This window comes from Plectropomus leopardus, chromosome 10 (genome assembly GCF_026936395.1).
Source record: "Plectropomus leopardus strain MGB_pleo_1.0 chromosome 10, ASM2693639v1, whole genome shotgun sequence".
Taxonomy (NCBI): domain Eukaryota; kingdom Metazoa; phylum Chordata; class Actinopteri; order Perciformes; family Serranidae; genus Plectropomus; species Plectropomus leopardus.
Window position 1 is genome coordinate 37,925,512 of NC_142185.1, and position 24,941 is coordinate 37,950,452.

General features: G+C 42.1%; 1 protein-coding gene across 1 annotated transcript in view; it reads right to left on the reverse strand.

Moving 5' to 3' along the window:
* Nucleotides 1-23,298, reverse strand: part of qtman (queuosine-tRNA mannosyltransferase) — a 32,746-nt gene extending 9,448 nt beyond the window's left edge. The window contains exons 1-6 of the mRNA XM_088083833.1: nucleotides 23,171-23,298; nucleotides 12,304-12,485; nucleotides 9,876-10,043; nucleotides 6,144-6,317; nucleotides 3,961-4,053; nucleotides 2,818-2,961 (exon numbers count right to left, since the gene is read on the reverse strand). Of these exons, the coding sequence (XP_087939959.1) occupies nucleotides 2,818-2,961; nucleotides 3,961-4,053; nucleotides 6,144-6,317; nucleotides 9,876-10,043; nucleotides 12,304-12,485; nucleotides 23,171-23,182 (773 nt within the window). The 5' untranslated portion in view covers nucleotides 23,183-23,298. The remainder of the gene's footprint in view (nucleotides 1-2,817; nucleotides 2,962-3,960; nucleotides 4,054-6,143; nucleotides 6,318-9,875; nucleotides 10,044-12,303; nucleotides 12,486-23,170) is intronic.
* Nucleotides 23,299-24,941: the final 1,643 nt, after the last annotated feature.

A 24,941-nucleotide genomic window follows, 5' to 3' on the forward strand; every position in this document is an offset into this window, starting at 1 on the left:
ATTGTTGATAATCGATTAAAACATTTTTTTCAAGACTCTCAAATCAGATGATTTTCAGATTTTCTGTCTGTTTTTCAGAAGAACTTTAAGGGACTGAAATATTAATCTATGAAATAATTTGGGAGATTATAGTTTCGCTCAGTTAAGCAGTTTATTAGGAACATCAGTTGGATCCAACAGTCCTGTAATAATTCATGACGTTTTCATGTTGAGTTTGTTTGTGTTTCTGTTATTTTGATATAAATGGAGTGGACAAAATAACAGGAACAGCTGTGAGTTCTGTCCCAGCAGCAGACTGAAACATCAGAGGGGTTTATGATACTGTATTTATTAGTTACTGTAATAGGAATTTATTTATTATATCTGCAGGTCATCAGCAGAAAAACACTTTTTGTGTCAGAGGCTTTTTACTGTGAAAATATTAAAAATAACATACATTTTACTTACAAAAAACAAAGCTGTGGAAAGTGTAAGCCTTGTTGACACACAGAGGCCTTACACTGTGAAAATATCTGTATGATCAAAACTTTCCTGTAAAAAAACTGTATATCTTTACTATACGTATCTGTGGTCTTTATGTCTATCCAGTTAAAGTTAGTGGTATCTCATTTTTTAAAAAACTATTATTACCAATATCATTTTATTTATGTATGTATATATTTCTATAGGTTTTGTCCTCCCTATGGTTTTTTTCTCACTAATGGCAGCGTTTCCTCAGCTCCTGGTTTCAATGAGTATTGTTTTTGCGTTTTGTGTGTTTTTATTCAAATGTTTGTATGAAAAGTTGTGCACAAATAAAATCTGATAATAAAATCTGTGTGTGGTGTTGATGTGTGTATAAACTTTAGGTAATGAGATTCGGGGCAAGTCACAGTGTGTTGGTGTGTGTGTGTTTGTTGTTGATGTTGTGATGTGCAGAGCAGCAGCAGGACATCGGCCCTCTGATCCTGATCACAGATTTACCCCCCCTCCCCGTTCGGCCCCCCGGGCCCCGCAGGCTCCGGTGCTGGAGCTCCTTCACCTGAAACAGCTGTTCACCCCCCCACCCCCGCAGCAGCAATAAGACGAGCTGTAATCTGAGGATCCAGGCCACACACAGATTAAAACACAAACCAGACGAGGAGCTTCAATCACAGATTAACACAACATCCTCATCTCTGACAGAATAAAAGCAATAATCCATCTGTGTTTTTCTCAGTTCACAGCAGATTACAGGACGGCTGCTGCGGTCACTGATACCGCCCGACAGGAACAACACCGACACACCGCTGCTCGGCCTGCTTGTAATCTCATTTCAGAGCCGGCGCCGATCTCAGGTCACACTCATCAAACTCTCCCTGCGCTCACATTCAGGCCAACGGCGGCGTTTCCCAACACGCACAGGACGTGATGTCATCAGACCGACCTCGTCAGACACTATTGCTTTATTATCGCTGATTTCAGTCACCTTGTATCTTCACGTCATCGCTTTGATTCTTATAAAGGACGACTTTCACTGCATCAGGACGCTGATAATAAACCACATTACAGGATCGTCTTCATATTTTCTCATCAGCTGTGACTTAACTTAACGATTTATTCTAAATTCAGAGTTTACATTTAAACTGAATCCTGTCAGACTCACTTCCTCTTTACAACTATTGTTATAATTTTTTAATTATTATTGTTACTATAATTACCATGATGTTACTATTATAATTGTTATTATTATTGTTACTATTATAATTGTTATTATTATTGTTACTATTATAATTGTTATTATTATTGTTACTATTATAATTGTTATTATTATTGTTACTATTATTATTGTTGTTGTTGTTACTATTATTGTTGTTGTTGTTACTATTATTATTGTTGTTGTTGTTGTTGTTACTATTATTATTGTTGTTGTTGTTGTTGTTACTATTATTATTGTTGTTGTTGTTACTATTATTATTGTTGTTGCTATTATTATTGTTGTTGTTGCTATTATTATTGTTGTTGCTGCTATTATTATTGTTGTTGCTATTATTATTGTTGTTGTTGCTATTATTATTGTTGTTGTTGTTGTTACTATTATTATTATTGTTGTTGTTACTATTATTATTATTGTTGTTGTTACTATTATTATTATTGTTGCTATTATTATTGTTGTTGTTGCTATTATTATTGTTGTTGTTGTTGTTACTATTATTATTATTATTGTTGTTACTATTATTATTATTGTTGTTGTTGTTACTATTATTATTATTGTTGTTGTTGTTACTATTATTATTATTGTTGTTGTTGTTACTATTATTATTATTGTTGTTGTTACTATTATTATTATTGTTGTTGTTACTATTATTATTATTGTTGTTGTTGTTGTTGTTACTATTATTATTGTTGTTGTTGTTACTATTATTATTGTTGTTGTTACTATTATTATTGTTGTTGTTGTTACTATTATTATTGTTGTTGTTACTATTATTATTGTTGTTGTTGCTATTATTATTATTGTTGTTGTTGCTATTATTATTGTTGCTATTATTATTGTTGTTGTTGCTATTATTATTGTTGTTACTATTGTTGTTGTTGTTGTTGTTGTTGTTGTTGTTGTTGTTGTTACTATTATTGTTGTTGTTGTTGTTACTATTATTATTGTTGTTGTTGTTGTTACTATTATTATTGTTGTTGTTGTTGTTACTATTGTTGTTGTTGTTACTATTATTGTTGTTGTTGTTGTTACTATTGTTGTTGTTACTATTATTGTTGTTGTTGTTGTTACTATTGTTGTTGTTACTATTGTTGTTGTTGTTGTTGTTGTTGTTGTTACGATAGTCATTAAATGCGACTCACCACCTGTGGGGCCAGACAATGTGCAGAGGTTTCAGCTGGTCTCCAGTGTCCCCCTCACTAAGTGGTCTGAGGTCTGTTCTGGGTTCAGGTCTGGACTCACGTGGATCTTCCTGCTGCTCCGATGATGATGGACACTCTTCACACCTGTCATCATGTGAAGTTATGATATGAATTTATTCACGAAAAATAAATTATTTTCACATTCAGCAGCACAAACAGATGTTAATTTCATAAAAATAAAGAATTATAAAACCTACATCCCATAATAAAGTTAAATAACAAGTATTTCTTTCAGTGCCGATTAAAGTGCTACTCTGTCAGCTGACGGAGTGACGTCCACAGGCCGCAGCAGACTGAAGACGTCCACTGTTGGACAGGAGACAGAGACAGACGCGTGGACGCCTCGTCTGCAGATGAACCTCAGACACACGGCTGCTTTTATTCTGCTGCAGAGTCCCGGTCCTACCGCTCAAAGTCTCAGCTCTTCTCAGGATGTGTTAAAGCTCAAATACGTTCAGGACCCATTGTAAAAAAACCCAAATACTAACAATAACACGAACCGCCGTCACACACACCAGGGACCGCCCGCCCAAACACTCACGGTAACGTCAAACTGTGTGCTGACGTGTAAGGACCAGGAAGCTGGTAAATTTCATACATATGAAATAATAATAAAAATAAACAAACAAATAACCAAACAAACAAACAAACAAACAAACAAATAAATAACTAAAATAATAATAATGTGTGAAATTGTTGAAGGATTTAGGATGTTTTAACTCCAGTAACGGCCTTCTTTAAATTCGTGAATTCAACCTTTAAAGAAACAGTGAAGTGACACTGTCTGACTGCTGGACCACTTCAAAGAGTACTTACTGCAGTATTAGTACTCAGTGTTTATAGTTAAGAGTTTTTACAGCAGTACTACTACACAGTTAATGGTAAAAAGTGGTTACAGTAGTATCAGTACACAGTATAGATAGATAGATAGATATACTTTATTGATCTCAAAACTGAGAAATTGGGGTCAATAAAGTATTTGGAGTAAAGTGTATTTACAGTAGTATTAGTACACAGTATTTGGAGTAAAGCGTATTTACCGTAGTATTAGTACACAGTATCTGGAACATAGAGTAATTTTACCGCTGAGTCTGCTGGTCCTGTGGTGTGATGATGTCATCAACATGAGACAACCGTGTAGGTTGGAGGAGGAGGAGCTTGTGTTCAGGCAGCAGCCTGAAAAACAACAAACAAACAAACAAACAAACAAATAAACAGGAACATGTTTATAGTGCGTACACATGAAGACCACAGGCTGAACGTTCCTGAACGCTGCTGAACGCTATTGAACGCCACGTAGCCACTGACAGAGGAAACAGATTCTTCGTCTCTGACCTTTGACCCACAGCAGACGGCGCTCTGTGACAAACATCCACTGCAGTGAAACCACATCATCTTGAACGCCCCCTGGCTGCAGTGCGGGTCATAAGTGTGGGTCTGGCTGCTGTATCTGGGTGTTTTGTCCTCAGTGTTGTCCAGCGGGAGGACGCAGAGACAAGTCGTCCATCTTTAGAGACAGTCTGTGTGTCTCTGGGCGTTTTTGTCCCTCCGTTCAGGCTGTCAGGCAGCTACACCTGGCTGCAGGTCCAGCTGGCCAATCAGGAGGCAGCTGGTTTGGGTGTGAGGGAACCTTTAAATGATGGTCTCACGTTCTGGTCTTATACCTGAGAGCAGTCCACCAATCAGAGGGCAGCACAGTCTGCTGGGACTACTTTCAGCAGCGGATTAATAGCGTGTGTGTCAGTGATATGACGCACTGAGCTCTGGTGGGCGGGGGGGTCCACAGACCGCGGTCAGTGTGTGGTGATATGTGATGACGTCATGTTTGGTGATATGTGATGACGTCATGTTTGGTGATATGTGATGACGTCATGTTTGGTGATCATGTGATGATGTCATGTTTGGTGATCATGTGATGACGTCATGTTTGGTGATCATGTGATGACGTCATGTTTGGTGATCATGTGATGACGTCATGTTTGGTGATCATGTGATGACGTCATGTTTGGTGATCATGTGATGATGTCATGTTTGGTGATATGTGATGACGTCATGTTTGGTGATATGCGATGACGTCATGTTTAGTGATCATGTGATGACGTCATGTTTGGTGATCATGTGATGACGTCATGTTTGGTGATCATGTGATGATGGAACGGTCAGATGGAGGGAAACTGTGACATCAGGAGGATTATTTTCAGACCACAGAAGAAGAAGCATCTGGTGTAAATCTGTCAAAACCTGCAGAGGGACTCAAACTGGACCTCCAGCCAGGACACCCAGTCCATCATCTTTATCTGCTTCATCTACTTCATCATCATCATCATCATCATCATCATCATCATCATCATCACCATCACCATCATCACCATCATCACCTTCATCACCTTCATCACCATCATCACCTTCATCACCATCATCACCTTCATCACCTTCATCATCATCATCACCACCACCTTCAGTCCCACTGTCCTCCTCTTATTTTTGTCACCTTTATCTTCATTATTCCCATCTCCATCATCATTACAATCAGAAGTTTTGGAAATTTTTCTTTGAAAGTTGAATCCAAAGTTTTTGAAAATTTGGTCTTTTTCTTTTCTTTAAAAGATTTTGGTGATTTTATTTTCTCCAAAAGTTTTCTTGGTATATTGTGTGTTTGAAGTGAACAGTCTTTAAGAGAAACTCCAGAGTCCATCAGGACTGTGAGGACTCGTCCCTGGTCCAATGAAATCCCTCCATCCATCACTCTGAAGGATTCAGATCAGCACCTGACAACCAGCAGACCCCCCCAAAACACACACACACACACACACACACACACACACACACACACACACACACACACACACACACAGCTGCACAAAGACAACACGAGAAGAAAACAATGAGACACCTGCCCATCACGTGGTGTCCTCATTGATTCATTCCGTCCCCCCCGTCCCCCAGCTCAGACGTGATGGATCTGATGTCTTTGTGTCCCGCTGCACGTCTCTGCTGCCCCGGGTCAATCACTATTACATTACAACAGTCCCCCGCCTCACAAGAGCGCTGATAGATGGACGCCACACAGAGAGGACGGACAGAGGGACACACACACACACACACACACACACACACACACACACACACACACACTGCTGAGGAAACAATAGCTGCTTCAGAGCTCTGTCTGCGCTGCGTTACTGACCCACAAAAACCTCAGAATTTAAAGAGGGGACACAGAATGATACAAAGGGACACACAGACATTAAAAAACCCTTTCTTACCTGCTGACATCAGGGAACTGGAGTGGGAAGTACAGGACCGAACACTTGGGCCGGATCAGCAGGTCCAGGTCTCTGGGTCTGTGGTCTGGGATCTTCTTCATGAACGACGAGATGGACAACAGGAACGAGTCCATGTTGAAGACCGAGTTAAACACCACCACATCTGACACCAGGCTGCAAAAACACACAACAGACAAAACAACTCACCAGCTACCAAGTCAGCTAACGCTACAACAGGTTAGCTAACGCTACAACAGGTCAGCTAACGCCACCACAGGTCAGCTAACGCTACAACAGGTCAGCTAACGCTACAACGGGTCAGCTAACGCTACAACGGGTCAGCTAACGCTACAACAGGTCAGCTAACGCCACCACGGGTCAGCTAACGCTACAACAGGTCAGCTAACGCCACAACAGGTCAGCTAACGCCACCACAGGTCAGCTAACGCTACAACAGGTCAGCTAACGCTACCACAGGTCAGCTAACGCTACCACAGGTCAGCTAACGCTACAACAGGTCAGCTAACGCTACAACAGGTCAGCTAACGCCACCACAGGTCAGCTAACGCCACCACAGGTCAGCTAACGCTACAACAGGTCAGCTAACGCCACCACAGGTCAGCTAACGCTACAACAGGTCAGCTAACGCTACAACAGGTCAGCTAACGCCACCACAGGTCAGCTAACGCTACAACAGGTCAGCTAACGCTACCACAGGTCAGCTAACGCTACAACAGGTGAGCTAACGCCACAGCAAGTCAGCTAACGCCACAACAGGTCAGCTAACGCTACAGCAGGTCAGCTAACGCTACCACAGGTCAGCTAACGCTACAACAGGTCAGCTAATGCTACAACAGGTCAGCTAATGCTACAACAGGTCAGCTAACGCTACAACAGGTCAGCTAACGCTACAACAGGTCAGCTAACGCTACCACAGGTCAGCTAACGCTACCACAGGTCAGCTAACGCTACCACAAGTCAGCTAATGCTACAACTCATCAGCCAGCACTAAAACAAGTCAGCTAACGCTACAGCAGGTCACCTAGGGCTGGGCGATTAATTGGATTTTAATTTTGATAACGATTTTGGCTTCCCTCAATATTTAAAACAAGATGATTGAGATAAAACCATTATGTGCAGCATGATGAGTCTAACAATGTTGCTCCCATTTTGTCTTTTATTTTGTAAATCAAGCGCACCCTGTCCTCGTGCTCCAAAGTCAAAACAGAAGTTTCAGTACGGGTTGAAAACACAGAGCCACAGCGCACTGCCTCTCTGACTGTTTTGAGACTTCGCTGTCTCAGTTTGTTTCCAGACAGCATGTGCAGCAAGAGAGAGAGAACGAGCGACGACCTATAATACGACAACGAGCACGAGCGGGGAGACCAAACGTGTCCGTCCCGGTGATGGTGACAGTAAGTTTCAGAAGTGTAGATGTGGTTTTAGAGATGTTTGTAAGTCGGGATGCCTCGTGCTTCGATGGTCAGAGCGAGTGCCCCATGTACAGAGGATGTGTCTTCGCCACAGCGGCTGCGGGTTTGATTCTGGCCTCTCTCTCCCGCCCTTTACACTTAAGCTGATTAGATCTTGCTTAGCGTGTGTGTAAGTGTGTGTTTTACTGGCTCTGCCTTGCTCAGTGTGTGTGCAGGTAACGTGATGCGGGCCGCTGCTGCACCGGGCCGGCTGCTCTGCAGGAGCCCCAGAGACACGCAGACCAGTGCTCGGTCATCCTCCCGCCACGCCCGGGTTACCCGTACAGCCAGAGAGAGGGAGCGAGCCACGATGAATGTACGGTTTGATCTTTTTAATTACATCATATAAGAGACAATCATTTTTGTCTTGCTTGCTGTTTCCTTCGTTCAGTGGATGTCTAGTGTCAATGTGCGTGTGTTCGTCTCGCCCGTGAACGCAACAACAAGCCGTAGAATACTGATGGAGAGTGGAAGAGCGGCGCTGCTGAACAGAGACCCCGACCGAGGAGGGTCGTATATTTCCCCGCAGCTCAAAGACCGTGGACAGTAAACAGACAGAGTGGCTATGTGAGCTAAGTGAGCTAACTGTTTGAGTGAAGCTTAGAGAACACAAAACAAATGATGATGACAACTTAACAGACTGGTGACGTAATGAGTCCTAAAACGCGGAAGTCCGTCCGCCTCTTAGCACTCCCGGTTCCCTCGTCCAAAAGTCTATAGGATTTTTGAATGGGTTTTCGGTAAAATGCCCTAAATAAGGTCCGTGGTTAACACAGGCTAAAGATATTGAGATGTTTTGTTCTGCAACATAAATCACGTCTGCTTAAACACGATTTTTGAACTTTGAAGGTTGCACTCGTCTTAAAAAAGGCGATTTCTACCAAGTGGCTTAATGGGACTACAGTGTTTGTCGGAGATGTTAGACGTCGTCACACCGGACACAGAAACTCATTAAACCCACTTGTCCGCTTCGCAACTTTACAGACTTGGACTCGAACTTGTACATTTATCTTTTTAAAATATTTTTCGATCATGTTTTAGAGTGTTTTTAAAGTGTAGTGGTGACGTTTAATACGTGCGAATGCAATGTAGTTCCTGTATAGCCTAACAATAACTTTTTGCTTCTGGCAATTTTATTTACGCTTGAAAACACACAAAAGTGGAGTTCATCTGTGAAGATTATTACGCTGAACAAAACTTGTGTTCGCCACAGAGCTTATTTTTGGCGATAACCAAAAATCACATTCAAATATCCCATAAGGTTTTTGACGAGGGAACCAGTGCGATGCTAACGTCTTGGTTGGTTGAGCTGTAGGCTGCCCACCCAGTCATCAATAAGAAACGATACTGTGTAGTCTGTTCTATTTTTCAATTGGATAAATGTTTTCCCTTAACTTTTGATTGGGTGGGCAAGCCTGAAATTTGGCTGTAGGCTGGACTGAGCCCCCCTCTGCCCACGCCTACAGCCAGCCCCAATGATAAGTGAATAAAACTACTACTACTACTACTACTACTACTACTACTACTATTTATAGTACACCAGCCTCAATGAGTAGATTTCTAATATTCTACCAATAAGTTTAATGTTTCAGTCAGATCTGTTTTATTAAAGAATTATGATGGAATCTGATACAACAGTGTTAAACTTCTCTTTAACAGACAATTTTTCTACGGGAGCTTACACTTTATTATTATTATTTTTTTTTTTTAAATATTTACTGATTAGCTAATAAATCAGCCAGTATGATTTTGTTTTACTACAGCTGTAATGAACAGATCTGGCATAAACACACAGTTTCTTTAATGTAATTTGATATGGACAGTAAAGCAGAGATCTGCAGAGGAGGCTGATTTGCGTCTCCCTCTAACTGAAATGAAGTCATGTGGCTTCGATCCAATCAGAGTCTCTTAATGATCGGCTGTTATTAGATGCTGCTGTAACAAAGTTAGAGGACTCAGACTTATTGACAAGCTGCCCTTAAGATCAACAACCATCACTCTTGTGCTCCGTGCTGCCAGACGTCTGATTAATGACGACCAGACACTCTCCAGTTAGACAACGCACCATGTCACAACAGCTCATTAACCAAACACATCACAGCAGCACGTTAACCAAACAAGGCACCGCAGCTCGTTAACCAAAGATCCAGAGGATCTGCTGGACCATGTTTACCATCAGAGGATCTGCTGGATCATGTTTACCATCAGAGGATCTGCTGGATCATGTTTACTATCAGAGGATGTGGTGGATCATGTTTACCATGAGAGGATCTGGTTGTATCCATACTGGAAGTCTCTCTCCTGGTCTTTGCGGACCGGATAAACCAGCTGGTTCTCGTGGAAGTACAGTACCTTCTTGAGGTGGGCCAGATCTGGTCTGAGAGCCACCAGCTCACACAGGTTCAGGACTGAGCTGCTGAACAGGACTCTGAGGACAAAACAAACAAATATGACTTTACAGAAAGAAAATTAACTGTAAAGAAACCAGAAACCTGCTGAGAACCACAGATGGAGTCAGCGTGGAGGTCCACAAAAACCGGGAAAAAAAATGGTAGAAACCTCAGGAAGAGCAACTGAGGAGAGATCCCTCATCCAGGGCGGACGTCGTAAAAAACAATTAAACAGTAATGACATAAAGGAAAGAGAAAGAGAGAGGAGGAGAGATGCAAAGCGATAACAGTAACAAAAACATATCATATAACAATAGTGATAGACAAAATTAATAAATAAATGTAATTTATGACGGGATTTAAATCATAGTAATGACAGTAGAAGTTGGCATCACAGCATCAATGTAACCAAGGCCCACGACACAGGTGCAGCCTCAGACAGGACCACAGCAACAGCACAACCAAGACCACGATCCAGGCACAGCCATGATCCATGAAATCCCTCTCACGCACACACACACGCACAGGACCAGGTCTTCCCTAGTGGGTGATCCTGCAGTCCTCTGATCTTGTACCATTAACTACATCATCTCTAAAGTCTTTAAAAGCTCTCCCTGACTGACCCCGTCCCCCCAGTCCCCCTGGCCCTCCCATCCCCCTTAAATCAATTTGATGTGGTCTCTTTGTGGTCGTGGCTGATGACGGCGAGCCCCTCAGACCAGGATTGGGCTGACTTCCTGGCCCTGCTGGATCTGTCTTCAGGTCAGAGGAGGAGCAGAATCAGTCTGATTTAAACCAGATGAGTCTCCTCTATTTTTACTCTCTGCACTGCCAAGAACAGTCTGAGGACCTCCTGGAGTAAATCCACACAGAGGACTCATCTGGTTTAACCTGCGCTAACTCACACTCACACCGTTTCTACTGAACTCTGATGTGTTTCTACTGAACTCTGATGTGTTTCACAACTGATCCCTCAGCTCAGAAACTGGTCCTTCTCAGTCCATCAGGTACCTGTTCCTGCTCAGGGTCTGATGGTGTGACACTGGGGAAGCTTTGATTAAAACATGACTCACTGTCTCAGCTTGGTTCGTCAGATCTCTGGCTCTGAAAAAGAGGATCGTTCTGCTGCTGAAGAAATTTGAATTCTGACCACACGCAGAGCAAACTCCCAAACTTTTAAACAGGAGACAGCTTGAGGGTGTGACGACATCGATGTGAATATTTGAAGTGGAGCCGTTCGGGAGGAAATAAACAGGCGACTAAGTGAAACAGTGAATGATGTTTGTGCTTGATGCCCTTTGAAATCTCACTCTGAGAATCAGTCACACTGTTGGGGATGAACAATCACACATAGATCGGAGGTGAAGCATCAGGTCTGTTTGACCTTTAATCTCTGATACCATCAGATTTGACTCATCAGCTTCAGTCAAATCTTCCTCCTCCTCCTCCTCCTCAGCACTTCACTGTTTGAGCTCCAATCTGACTAAAATATGAAGTTATCCTTTTAAACCTGAGAGTCGCTTTCAGCACATCCAGAAATCAATAAGATGGTCAGTGTGAGCGTCACCTGTACCACTGGTAACCTGCAGAAATGTGCCAGCATTACCAGTCCGGGCGTCATGTCACAAGTGTTACACGTATGAATGATAACATTTACGACTATTATGTGTTTACATTTACAAACTTGTGTATGGATGAGGACATTTATAAACAGTTCACATATGAATGTTAACATTTTCAAACATTTTGTGTAAAAATGTCAGAATTTACAAATGTTACCTGTATGAATGTTAACATTTAGAAACATTCATATAGAAATGTTAACATTTATGAATATTACATTATGAATGTTAAGATGTACTAATGATACATATATGAATGTAAGCATTTATAAACTTATGTGTATCACTGTTAACAATTAAACATGAGTATGAATGTTAACCTCTACAAACATTTTGTATATGAACACTAACATTTACAAATGTAACATATATGAATGTTAACATTTACAAACATTGTGTATACGTGTCAACCTTTACAAAGATCAGGTGTATGACTGTTAACCTGTAAGAATGTTGCGCACAAATGTTAACGTATCCAAACATTACATGTATAAATGTTAACCTGTACGAATGTTATGTGTAAAAATGTTAACTTTTACGAACATTACGTTTATGAATGTTAACATAAACGAACATTATGCATGTTAACCTGTTAAAGAGTGTGAACATGTGTGAGTGTCTCTTTTATTCACTTTATTCACATGTTCCTGTGTGATGTTACCTGTGTGAGTCTCACCTGTATGAAGTACAGGTGGGGATAGTTTGGCTGAAGTGCAGCGCCGCCGTTCTCGCCCTCCAGTGCCATTTCTTAGCGGGCAGCTTGAAGACGGCGCAGCGGTCGATGTTTTGCTGCAGCAGGTCGATCAGCTGTTTGTGGGAGCCGCCGTAGAAGGCCTCCAGCAGCAGGACACTGGGAGCCTGAGGAAAGACAGGTTATGATCATATTGATCAGCTGTGGTGCTTTAAATTAGATTTTTATCCACATCCTTCAAATTTCTCTCTTTGTAAGCAGACTGTAACTGTGAGATATATCGTATATATACGTATATGTTAAATTTATATACAGTAAAATCATATGTTCATTTTCACTGTTTACTGATCTTTGCATGGAAAATTGATTAATATAAATTTGAGGCGTTGTCACATATAATATACAATTCCCACACATTTTCATGGAATAAATATCAAACATTTTCCATGACTTTAAGGGCCCTTATTTCTGGTTTTTCCTTTTCCCTTTGCCTGCATTTTTTTCTTAAACATTTCAGATTTAAACTCTATCTAAAGATAATTTGAGCTGGCTGACAGACATGAAGGGGGAGAGATGAATGTTGGGATAAAATTAAGAAAACTATGTGATGGTAAATAAAACTTGGCACATAAATACACATCAGAACTACATTACATTGTTGGCTTCGTAAAATTGAGTTGTTTTCATGTTTTATTATGTGGAGGGGCATCTACATTTTATTACTGTAACTATTTCATTACACTCAACAAAATTCCATGACTTTCCAGGCCTGAAACGTGAAATTCCATGAGTGCATTGGAGCTATTCTATGACTGCGGAAATCCTGATAATAGATTTATTGATATATTGTATGGACGTGTTCCTCTTGTTAAAACATTGTGGCTGAAAACAGGACAATAATACACTATCATAAAACAATAGTTTTTTTATTTTCAAGGTTTTTTCTTTTTAGGAAAAATGCCTAAAACTGGCAGATTCATATTTCTTGGATGTGAATATTTGCTTTGTTTTTCCATCTTGTTTAAACTTTATTTTTGGCAGATTCATGGATAATAAATGTAATCTCTGTCCACAGCAGAAAACAGTATTTAACAGAGGAAAATAATTAAAGTAGGTGCATCTGTTTCTGTGAGCCAACAACAGAACATGGACAAAGTTAAAGTCAGGATGACTGAACAAGAAAAAGTAAAAACTCAGGTCGCACCGACACATCTGAACTGAAGGCAGAGAAATTACTGAGAGTTCAAATTCAGTATGATATAAAAATGTACGACCATTTTAACAGTCAGCCAGCTCATGAATGAGAGATGATGTGAGGGGCTCTCTGCTCTTGTTTTTAGATTCCATTAATCCTCAGAATAAACTACACTTGGTTAAAGATGCAGAGAGGGGGTGTCTGGTAGAGCAAGCACCCCATGTATGGAGGCTGTGCCCTCGCCGCAGCAGCCGCGGGTTCGATTCCAGCCTCCGTTCTTTGCTGCATGTCACCCCCTCTCTCTCTCTCCCCCTTTCACACTTGTGCTGTCCTATCCATTAAAAGGCAAAAACGCCCAAAAAAAAATATTTAAAAAAAAAAAAAAAAAAGATGCAGAGAGAAATAAGCAGAGCGCCACCAGACAGTGTGGCAAAGACAAACTGAACAGAGGACACCCAATATACATATTTATTATTATACCTATTATAAATATTATTATAGGCCATTTATAAATCTTAAGAGGGAGCTGATGGGGGTTATCTGAACCATCATTGAGACGGGGATGAGTACGTTTTGAACCTCTTTTATTTATTTATTTATCCCTTGTTTTTCCAAAAATATTTTTTTTAAAGTCTGTTAATTTTTGGGTTGTTGGTAATGTGAATGGGTGTTTTTGTACTGTCAATTTGTGTTTTTTGTATGTGCAGGTAATGATTCACATAAAAATATAACTAATAAAGTTAATACAGCAGCACAGTAAAGGAAAAAGGGGGTGAGAGACAGGACAATATTACCCATAATGACACACTCAGCAGTGTGGTGAAAACAGGAAGATCATACCGACATCATTCACTCCATTTATCTGTTTACAGTCGTTTCAATTTCTGTTTGGTTTGTTGCTTCTATCCAGGAAATAACTGATTTTAGTGTTTCAAAGTGCTATCCTCTGCTTTTAACATTTCATGATGCTCCTTTAAATTAGTCTTCTTAATTCTATAAAAATCTAATTACATTTAACTAAAAAATTGAAGGCTTTAAAAAGATCTTTAATGAAAACAACATCAATAAAACAGGCACCAAATATTAAACTATACCTTAAAATAATGTCAAAAACATCCAATATTAATCTGTCAAAGACTCAAGATAGAAATCAGGCAGCGTACTGCAACACTTAACAGAAATATAGAATAAAAATAATTACAATAAAAATCTGAGGGAGATAATTTTAAAAGTACTGGAACAAAATGAACAGTCACAACAGCAGAAAGACTCAGTCACAGTCTCACGACGCCACAACAGAATCAAATCCAGAGACACATCCACACTCTGTTCACCTCCTTTCCAACAGCAACCTTCAGATCCAGGTTTAGACATTTTTAACCAGTTATTTGATGTAATCATTGATTTACTGCTTCCTTATCTGCTGTGAGATTTTAAGGACAGAGGGATGGAGGCAAATACTGGGCCGCTGTAGAAATACAACTGAAGCTGCAGATATTTGTTTGACTCATAGTGGAGAGAATAATGCAGCTTGTGAAGAATCATTTCAGGTTGCTTTTTTTTAACATTTTAAATTCTTATTTTTTCTTTTCATACTGTCTCACTCCTGCTAATCATCATCATCATTATTATCATTATTATCATTATTATTATTATCATTATCATCATGATTATTTATCCTTTTTACTGTATTTATTTTTATTCGTATTTTCTGATCTGTATTTCTCATCATCATCTGTACTGCCCTTGCATCTGATCTCTTGTTTAATCTTATCTTACTTTCTGCAACACTTTTTAACATAAAATTATTATTATCATTATTAAGTTCTATTCAGGGGTACTAGAGAGGAGGGTCCGCCGGACAGTCAAACCCCGGATTCAGGAGGAGCAATGTGGTTTTCGTCCTGGTCGTGGAACTGTGGACCAGCTCTGGACCCTTGGCAGGATCCTTGAGGGTGCATGGGAGTTTGCCAAACCAGTCCACATGTGTTTTGTGGACTTGGAGAAGGCATTCGACCATGTCCCTCGGGGAGTCCTGTGGGGGGTTCTCTGGGAAAATGGGGTTTCGGACACCCTGATACGGGCCGTCCGTTCCCTGTATGACCGGTGCCAGAGCTTGGTCCGCATTGCCGGCAGTAAGTCGAACTCGTTTCCGGTGAGGGTTGGACTCTGCCAGGGCTGCCCTTTGTCACCAATTCTGTTCATAACTTTTATGGACAGAATTTCTAGGTGCAGCCAGGGTGTGGAGGGTGTCCGGTTTGGTGACCTCAGGATTGGGTCTCTGCTCTTTGCAGACGATGTGGTCCTGTTGGCTTCATCGGGCCGTGACCTTCAGCTCTCACTGGATCGGTTCGCAGCCAAGTGTGAAGCAGCCAGGATGAGAATCAGCACCTCCAAATCCAAGGCCATGGTTCTCAGCCAGAAAAGGTCAGGGACGAGATCCTGCCCCAAGTGTAGGAGTTTAAGTACCTTGGGGTCTTGTTCACGAGTGAGGGAAGGATGGAGCGGGAGATCGACAGGCGGATCGGTGCAGCGTCTGCAGTAATGCGGACTCTGCACCGATCTGTCGTGGTAAAGAGGGAGCTGAGCCGAAAGGCAAAGCTCTCGATTTACCGGTCGATCTTCGTTCCTACCCTCACCTACGGTCACGAGCTTTGGGTAGTGACCGAAAGTACGAGATCGCGGGTACAAGCGGCCGAAATGAGCTTCCTCCATAGGGTGCCTGGGCTCTCCCTTAGAGATAGGGTGCGAAGCTCGGTCATCCGGGAGGAGCTCGGAGGAGAGCCGCTGCTCCTCTGCGTTGAGAAGAGCCAGATGAGGCGGCTCGGGCATCTAATTAGGATGCCTCCAGGACGCCTCCCTGGTGAGGTGTTCAGGGCACGTCCCACCAGTAGGAGGCCCCGGGGAAGACCCAGGACACGCTGGAGAGACTATGTCTCACAGCTGGCCTGGGAACGCCTAGGGGTCCCCAGGAAGAGCTGGACGAAGTGGCTGGGGAGAGGGAAGTCTGGGCTTCACTGCTTAGGCTGCTGCCCCCGCGACCCGACCCCTAATAAGCGGAATGAATGAATGGATGGATGGATTATCATCATTATTATTATCATTATTATTATTATCATCATTATTATTATTATTATTATTATTATTATCTGTTTTTTAAAGCAAACACTGAATTGGATGTCAGCAGGAGACATTTGCAGAGAAGAGGTTCCCAACCTGAGGTGCGGGGCCTCTCGGGGGCCCCTGATGACAATAGTGCAGCTCTTTCTTTGTGTGTAGATTTGTAAGAAATAAATGGAGCATTAAATGTAAGGCGAGCAGCGGAGTGGAAATGGAAAACTATTGTTGCAGAAAGTTTACTCTGCAGCTACAGACCACAGAAGTGTTAATATGCAGCAGCAGCAGCGGCGGCAGCACACCGCGTCCTGATAGACACCAGCAGTCCATTATGATGTGAGGAGGAGGAAGTGGACGTCTGTCTGTCCTTCCACTGAATCCCCTCCCAGTGATTTCCAGTCCGCCCTCCATTTAGCTGCCCACAATGGGAGCTAATGTTTGTGCCGCAGCACTCAGCGGCGCCCACAGACGCTCAATCACTCAATATCTGCTCCGCTCTGCTATCAGGACCAGGAAATGAGCTGCCGCAGCACAGATACCGCCGCACGCCGCCCGGCGCAGCGTCGGCTTGCAAATGTGTCAAAAATAAGAATCTGATTGGAAACAGAAACATAATGTGAGCCATTGTGCTCCTGCGGACCAATCTATTTCCTGAATGCTGCCAAAATAATGTGAATATGAAAATGTGAACGTGTGCGATGGCTTGATTCTCTCGCTGCCGTCTGACCTTAAAGCGAAGACGTGAGGACATGAGTCGACCTCCCCACTCATCCATCAGCATCTTACATGAACAACAATGATCTACATTCATTTAACTCTTTAATCACCATCAGACTGATCTGAGGAGCCACTCAGGGCCCTAAGCCAGAGGTTGGGAACCAAAGGGAAATATTTCAGTACACCTGAAAGGAGACTGAGGTTTTAGGGTTTTTTTTCTATTTTACAGGAACAAATAAATTAATACTACAGGAAAGTCAAATCAACATCTTTCAAATAAAACCTGAATATGGCAGCTACAAAAACAGGAAGCACGAAAGCCACAACAGTTTATACAAATCTGACAAATTACAAATAAAGACGTCAGGGGAAAAATGAGACGAATTCAAAGACAAAGCTAGAAAATGATGAGAATCAAAGTCCGAGAATAAAATGCTAAATGTCAACAAAGTGAAACCTGACAGAGAGGAAAATAAACACGAGTAAAATCGAAAGCGGAGCGCAGAGGGTCGGAGCGCTGACAGTGGTGGAGCGGAGAAACTAATCGACAGAAACCAGTAAAGTCTCGAGTGGAATCTGTCCTCGAGCTGGCAGGAAGTGCCTTAGTAAATGTGAAATCGATCATTCCACCTTAGAGTCCCTGTAAACCACGGCGGGGGATTCCAGCCTCGCAGACTCATCTCACCTAGACACCTTTGTCTCCTCGCCCACTGCGGCCACCGTTGAGGCTGCCGACACACATGAAACACAAAGGGTTAATGTCGGGGGCTCCCCCTGAGCCACCGGCAGCGAAGGGTTAACACCAGCTGAGTCACAGCCTGGAAACTCAACTCTGGAAATGTTTTTCTGCTTCTTCATCGTGATGTGACGGCGTGGGCCGCGCAGGAATTCACTGCCTCATCCTGCACGATGTCCTGATGACATCATCGCCCTAAACGCACCGATCGCCGATCACCAATCAATAAGCGCACATGCTTCAGCACAGGCTCACTCTGAGGTCCTTCTACCGTCACAGAGACTGGACAGAGACGCCGTCCTCAACGGAGACTTTATCAATGTCCTCTGAAATTAAAGCTCCCATGAGCCCACAGAGGGCGCAGCGCTACACCTCACACACTCCTCACACACTCCTCACACACTCCTCACACACTCCTCACACACACCTCACACACTCCTCACACACACCTCACACACACCTCACACACCTCACATACACACACATTACACACCTCACACACACCTCACACACACACATTACACACCTCACACCTCACACATACACCTCACACACACACACACACACCTCACACACACACACTACACACCTCACACACACCTCACACACACATTACACACCTCACACACTCCTCACACACACATTACACACACACACATTACACACCTCACACACACACATTACACACCTCACGCACACACCTCACGCACACTCCTCACGCACACTCCTCACGCACACTCCTCACGCACACACCTCACGCACACACCTAACACACACATTACACACCTCACACACACACATTACACACCTCACACACACACACACACTGCACTCCTCACACACATCACACACACCACACACCTCACACACACACATCACACACCTCACACACCTGTTTCCTTCCACCATCAACCAGAGGGACCATTAGTATCGGCAGAAGACGAAAAGGCTGCCAGTGCGCCCGCTCAGATTGTGAGCGTGACGTCTTGACGTCCTCAGAGCGCGTCTGTTTTTGTTATGATCAAAACAACAGAAATGTCAAACTCGGAAAGGTCGTCCTGACCACAGCTGTGAATTTCACCGTTTCCACTGTTCCTCAGACCCCAAAAAATGATTTTAACCATCTGCAGAGTTTGACCTGCCCCTGAGCACAGCTAACATCCTCTAATTTACTGACAGGATTTTGAGATGACGGTTTTGAATGGACCTCAGATTGGTAAAATGTTCTGATCTAACAGCAAATAATACTTTACTCCAAAGTTCACCGTCAGCTTTCTTCTCTCTTCCTACACAGGAGTGAGAAAAAGGGTGCTATTATTATTGATATGGACTAATCTATTAGTCATGTGGCCCAGCCCTCCTCTGGATCTTTATTGAAGCCTGAACAGTGAACTGAGCTTTTCTTTGGTCTCTGCAGTCACTCGGAGGTTACACCTTTAAAACCTCATATTTTCAGAGCAGCGATGGATCATCTGAGTCACTGTTTCAGTCCCACTGGAGATAAATAATAACGGCTGTGTGTTTATGGGCAACAGAAGCAGAGGAACTCAGCTGAATGGAGCCCTGCTTGTGTGACAGTGAGGCATGAGCTGATGATATCTTTGATGTGATATTAGAGGATTACAGAGCAGCGAGGGTTAACTGAAGCGGTGGTCGTTCACAGCTCACATAGAGTTAATCATCATCGGTCACAGTGCAATTATCTACTGCAGCTAATCCCTGAGGACGCGCCACGAAACTACACGAGGAGCTCTGCACCGCCATTACTACCACCACTCACTCTGTGACACAGGTCACACATACAGGACACACCCTTCATCATCATCACCATCATCATCACCTTCATCACCATTACTACCTTCACCATCATCATCATCACCATCACTACCTTCATCATCATCATCATCACCATCACCATCACTACCTTCACCTTCATCATCATCATCACCATCACTACCTTCACCATCATCATCATGGTGGTGATCTTCATCATCATCATCATCACCATCACCATGGTGGTGATCTTCATCATCATCATCACCATCATCACCACCATCTTCATCATGTGGTATCTAAAGGCTCGATAAAACAATCTGAAGATGACTCAGAGCTGTCATCAGAGCTCTTAATCACTTTGTTTTTTTTATTTCATTATAAATTTAAAATTCAAATTGTACAAATGTACTAATTATGTTTTTGTTTGAATTTAACCCTTTGGGGCCTGCTTTAATACTACACACACTGGTATCACTCTGACGAAAAAAAGAGCATTCAAAATCAAGCTTTAAAAAATATTATACAGTAATGTGATTTGTTCTTTCATTGAGTTTATTTTTAACCATCATCAGTCCTCATCATAAATATGAAATATTCATTAATTTTCAGAATTTTAACTCTTTAAATGTCAGGTTTTTGTCATGATGCCACTATGTTTTTAGATGAAAAACTGAATGATGTTGTGTCTCCTCCGTCCTCAGTGTGTGAGCGTAGCTGCTGACAGTCTGGGATATGTCAGTGATCAGCAGCTACATTGACTGTGACAGGTCACCTAGTGGAAATAGCATGTATTTCCTCCATCTGCCAAATATGGTCAAAATGACGTCATCAGGTGGAAAACAGTCAAAATGTCAAATTTGATGGCTGTGGGATCAAAAATGTCAGTTTGAATGGGTTTCAATGGAGCATTTTTGGACCTGAACAGTCTGAATGTAACTATTTAGTTTCCACAGTGTATTTTAGACTTATTGTAGGAGCTGAGCTGCAAATTCACTGATTACACTCAAATACACAATCTGGACTACATTTAGGACACATGCATCAACACACACACAATTATCACAACAGGAAGAAGAAAAGAGACTAAAATGAGACAAACATTCACTAAAGGGTAAATAACAAACAGTCCCTAAAGGTTAATAATAAACAGTCCCTAAGTGTTAATAACAGACAGCCCCCAAAGGGTTTATAACAAGCAGTCCCCAAAGGGTTATTAACAAACAATCCCTAAGGGTTAATAACAAACAGTCCCCAAAGGGTTAATAACAAACAATCCCTAAGGATTAATAACAAACAGTCCCCAAAGGGTTAATAGTAGGGCGCTCAGGGTCACAAGAATTTAACGTCATAAACGACACACACGACTCTCTTCAAGTTTTACACTTTTGGGATGTTTGTTCTTTTGCTAGATATTGAGTTTTTATTTTGGGGAATCAAATATTTGTTTTTGTATGTTTGTTTCACAATTAAGTAATCACAATTGATGTTATTCATCCATATCAATCTGCTAAACATCAATTCATTTACAATAATATTAATGTCACTCCATTATTTACCCATGATGCTGTTTATTGATAAATCTCTTAAACCATCAATCAGTTCATTAATCTGTATGATTTGATCATCAACAGCAGATCCAGGGTCAGTTTCTGTCATAACTATTCACATAATAGTTATTTCAAATAATTGATCAGCTTTCATGTGTTGAAATTATGGTTTTATTATTCATGTTTATTTATTGTCACAATAATGTGATTTATTAACAAGTGAAAAATAAGAATTTATTTCTGCTGAGTGTTCAGATATCAGATCTGTTTGATTGCTTTGCGTTTAAATGCAGAAGTGAAATCTGTGTGAGTGAAATCGTCTTACAGACTCGCAGGATGAAAACCACGATACTAATAAAGTCTGCGTATTAACACTCAGAGCCGCTGCTGGTCTGACGCTCTGAAACTCTGACAAATGTCTCTCACTTTAAATCAGGAATCCTGCTCTGCCTCTGAGTGTCCGTCCGTCTCAACGACACACCGCAGAAATGTACGTGTCAGTCCTCAATATCATCTATAAAAGCTGATGACATAAATCGCAGTTTGCCTCAGAGGTCTTTACAGCATGTGACCTCCAACCTCTGACCCTCACAGCCGAAAAGGAAAAAGATTCAATATTAAACAGGAATAACACCCAAAATAAATAATGTTTAGGGAAAGAAAACCAGTTAGGGAAAACTATATTATTATTATTATATCATTACTTGCTCTATTTAAATGGTTACAAAATGATATTTTTAAGCATTTTTTCATAGGCCATTTCTTGTCTGTTTAACTGTCTTTGTGTGTGTGTGTGTGTGTGTGTGTGTGTTTCATTTCTTGAGTATTTTGTTACTGAATTATTTATTTAAGTACGTTTTGTCACTCTTGTTTGTCATGTTTCTTTTTACCTTGTATTGATTCTCTTTTTTGTTTTTCCTAATTTTCAGATAATTTTCACGCATTGTTTACCAATTTCTTTATAATTTTTGGATCATTCAGTCTTTGCACATTCATCAGAAATCAGTTTTCAAAGGGTTAAACTCCGAACTATTCTCAGTTCAAGTACACAAACTGTACCTGCAGTACTCCATGTGACTGTAGTACAGGTAGTATGTACTGTGAAGTTCAGGTGTTATAACATTATACTGGCCTTAAGTTTGTTTAGCTGTTAGCTCAGTCAGCTGTTAGCCCTGTTAGCTTTATTAGCGCTGTTAGCCCTGTTAGCTGTATTAGCGCTGTTAGCTCAGTCAGCTGTTAGTCCTGTTAGCTTTATTAGCGCTGTTAGCCCTGTTAGCTTTATTAGCGCTGTTAGCTTTATTAGCGCTGTTAGCTCAGTCAGCTGTTAGTCATGTTAGCTTTATTAGCGCTGTTAGCTCGGTCAGCTGTTAGCCCTGTTAGCTTTATTAGCGCTGTTAGCTCAGTCAGCTGTTAGTCATGTTAGCTTTATTAGCGCTGTTAGCTCGGTCAGCTGTTAGCCCTGTTAGCTTTATTAGCGCTGTTAGCTCGGTCAGCGCTTAGCCCTGTTAGCTCAGTCAGCTGTTAGTCCCGTTAACTTCATTAGCTCCGTAAACAAAACAGAAAGGACGCCAACAGCTAACTAGCTCTCCTGTTCCCGCTCAAATCAGCCCCGATGGAACCGGTAAACTGCCGGTACCGTCCTCCAGGAAGTGCGGAGCACCGTGCCGGCTGTCTCGTGGAGGTGTCCGGTTAACGCAACCCTCACCGGGAGACAAAAAGCGGCACGAGCTCGCCAGTTCTCTGACAGCGCGTGACAGTACTCACCTCTGACTGCATCTTCCGCCTCGCGCTAACTGCTGCTCTCGTACACTAACTACGTCATCACGTCGGTCTTTGAGCCTAGCCGGCGGGAGAATAGCTATAAGTCCCGCCCTCCTCAGCTTCTGATTGGCTTGTTTCCTCCTCTCGCTACTTCACTCAGAGTAGTGCCGTTTAAGAGATATTGCTTGTGTTTTTTCTGACGTCATGTTCAGAGACACCTGGGGGGTTTCAGGTGGGGGGTTTCAGGTGGGGGGTTTCAGGTGGGGGTTTCAGGTGGGGGGTTCCAGGTGGGGGGTTTCCTGAGAGCAGGTGAAGTGAAAACTCTGAGCATGTTAACCCTGAGAGGAGGAAAACTGTCATCTGTTCCAGAGAGAGTTAAGTCAAACTCTGAGTCGTTCACTATGAGTCAGTCACCATGGTAACTGACTCTGAGTCAGTCACCATGGTAACTGACTCTGACCATAACCTGCTTGCTGGCAGGTTTTCTAGAAGAAACACAGAGTTTCTACCTGTCTTACAATCAATCATTTATCTTAAAAACATTCTGCGGCCGAACGTATCTAATCTCACACCGCAGACGTGCACTCACATCAGAACACATTTTGTGCATTGTGCTACATTTTTAAAACTAGTATTTCATTAAATTTTCATATAAACATCACCACATTTTAGGACACCAATCAATGATTCCAATAGGTAAAAAAATGAATAAAATTTTGAAGGAAATGTAACATGAATATATCCAAAATAATAAAATAAAACAAATCTGCAATAATAAATTAAATTTAAAAAACATCCAAAAAGCTCAAATACCAGCTTAAAATAAAAGACAGTGAACCAAATCAATAATAAATATCAGTGAATAAAGTCCGTCCCCACACGTGTGTCACCATAATCTAACCCACAATCATCACAGTAACTCTCAGGCCCATAAACAAAGCTCCTGTGGTGTTTTTGCTGTGAGCTTCATATCAATATTAAATATGAATGTCCTCAGCAGGACATGAGTCCAGAGGACATTTATGTGTCCAAACAGCATCCTGTTGGCCTTTAAACGACTACGCGTTCAAACGGCCGCCGAACGAAGATTTACTCCGTTTAACGTCAAATAGGAATCAAACCAAAGTGAGGTCGGCCCACGATCACGGCGGAGTGAAATCCGTCGACCTTTCTGAACGATGTTTTTATAGATTTCATTTTCAGCTGCTTCAGAGAGCGTTTTCCCCCTGAGGGCCTGAACCCAGATGAAGACCAGCATTTATCCTCTCCCTCACTGCTTCACCTGCACGCCGCCGTTTTAATAAAGCGCGCTTAGTGTTCGCTCGACGCACGCGTGCGTTCAAACGTACGCGTTGACACAGACGACACGGGCGGCGATTTTCTCCCATGATGCTTTTCTCTCTTCAGCTGCTGCAGCTGTTACTTTTCTTCCTGAATATGAGCTCGTGTTCTCCGTCGGCAGCACGAGGACCTCCGACCGCCGAGAAACAGAAACCGAGCTCCTCGAGTCCGTCGGAGCTCGGTTTCTGTTTCTCGGCGGTCGCCGCGGTGAATCGAGGTATCGGGGCTCCGTTGATGACCGCTTTTTGTTGAGGTCGTGCACGTGCTGAACTCAGAGTGAACACGCTCGGAACTGATTGGACGGATTCAGATCAGCTGGTCTGGACCCAAAAACTCAGTTTCTCTCAGCTCAGTTCAGAGTCACACTCAGAGTCTGATCAGCCTCCTCTCTGCAAAAACCACCAGGACAAAACAAAACAATACAGAGACCGGT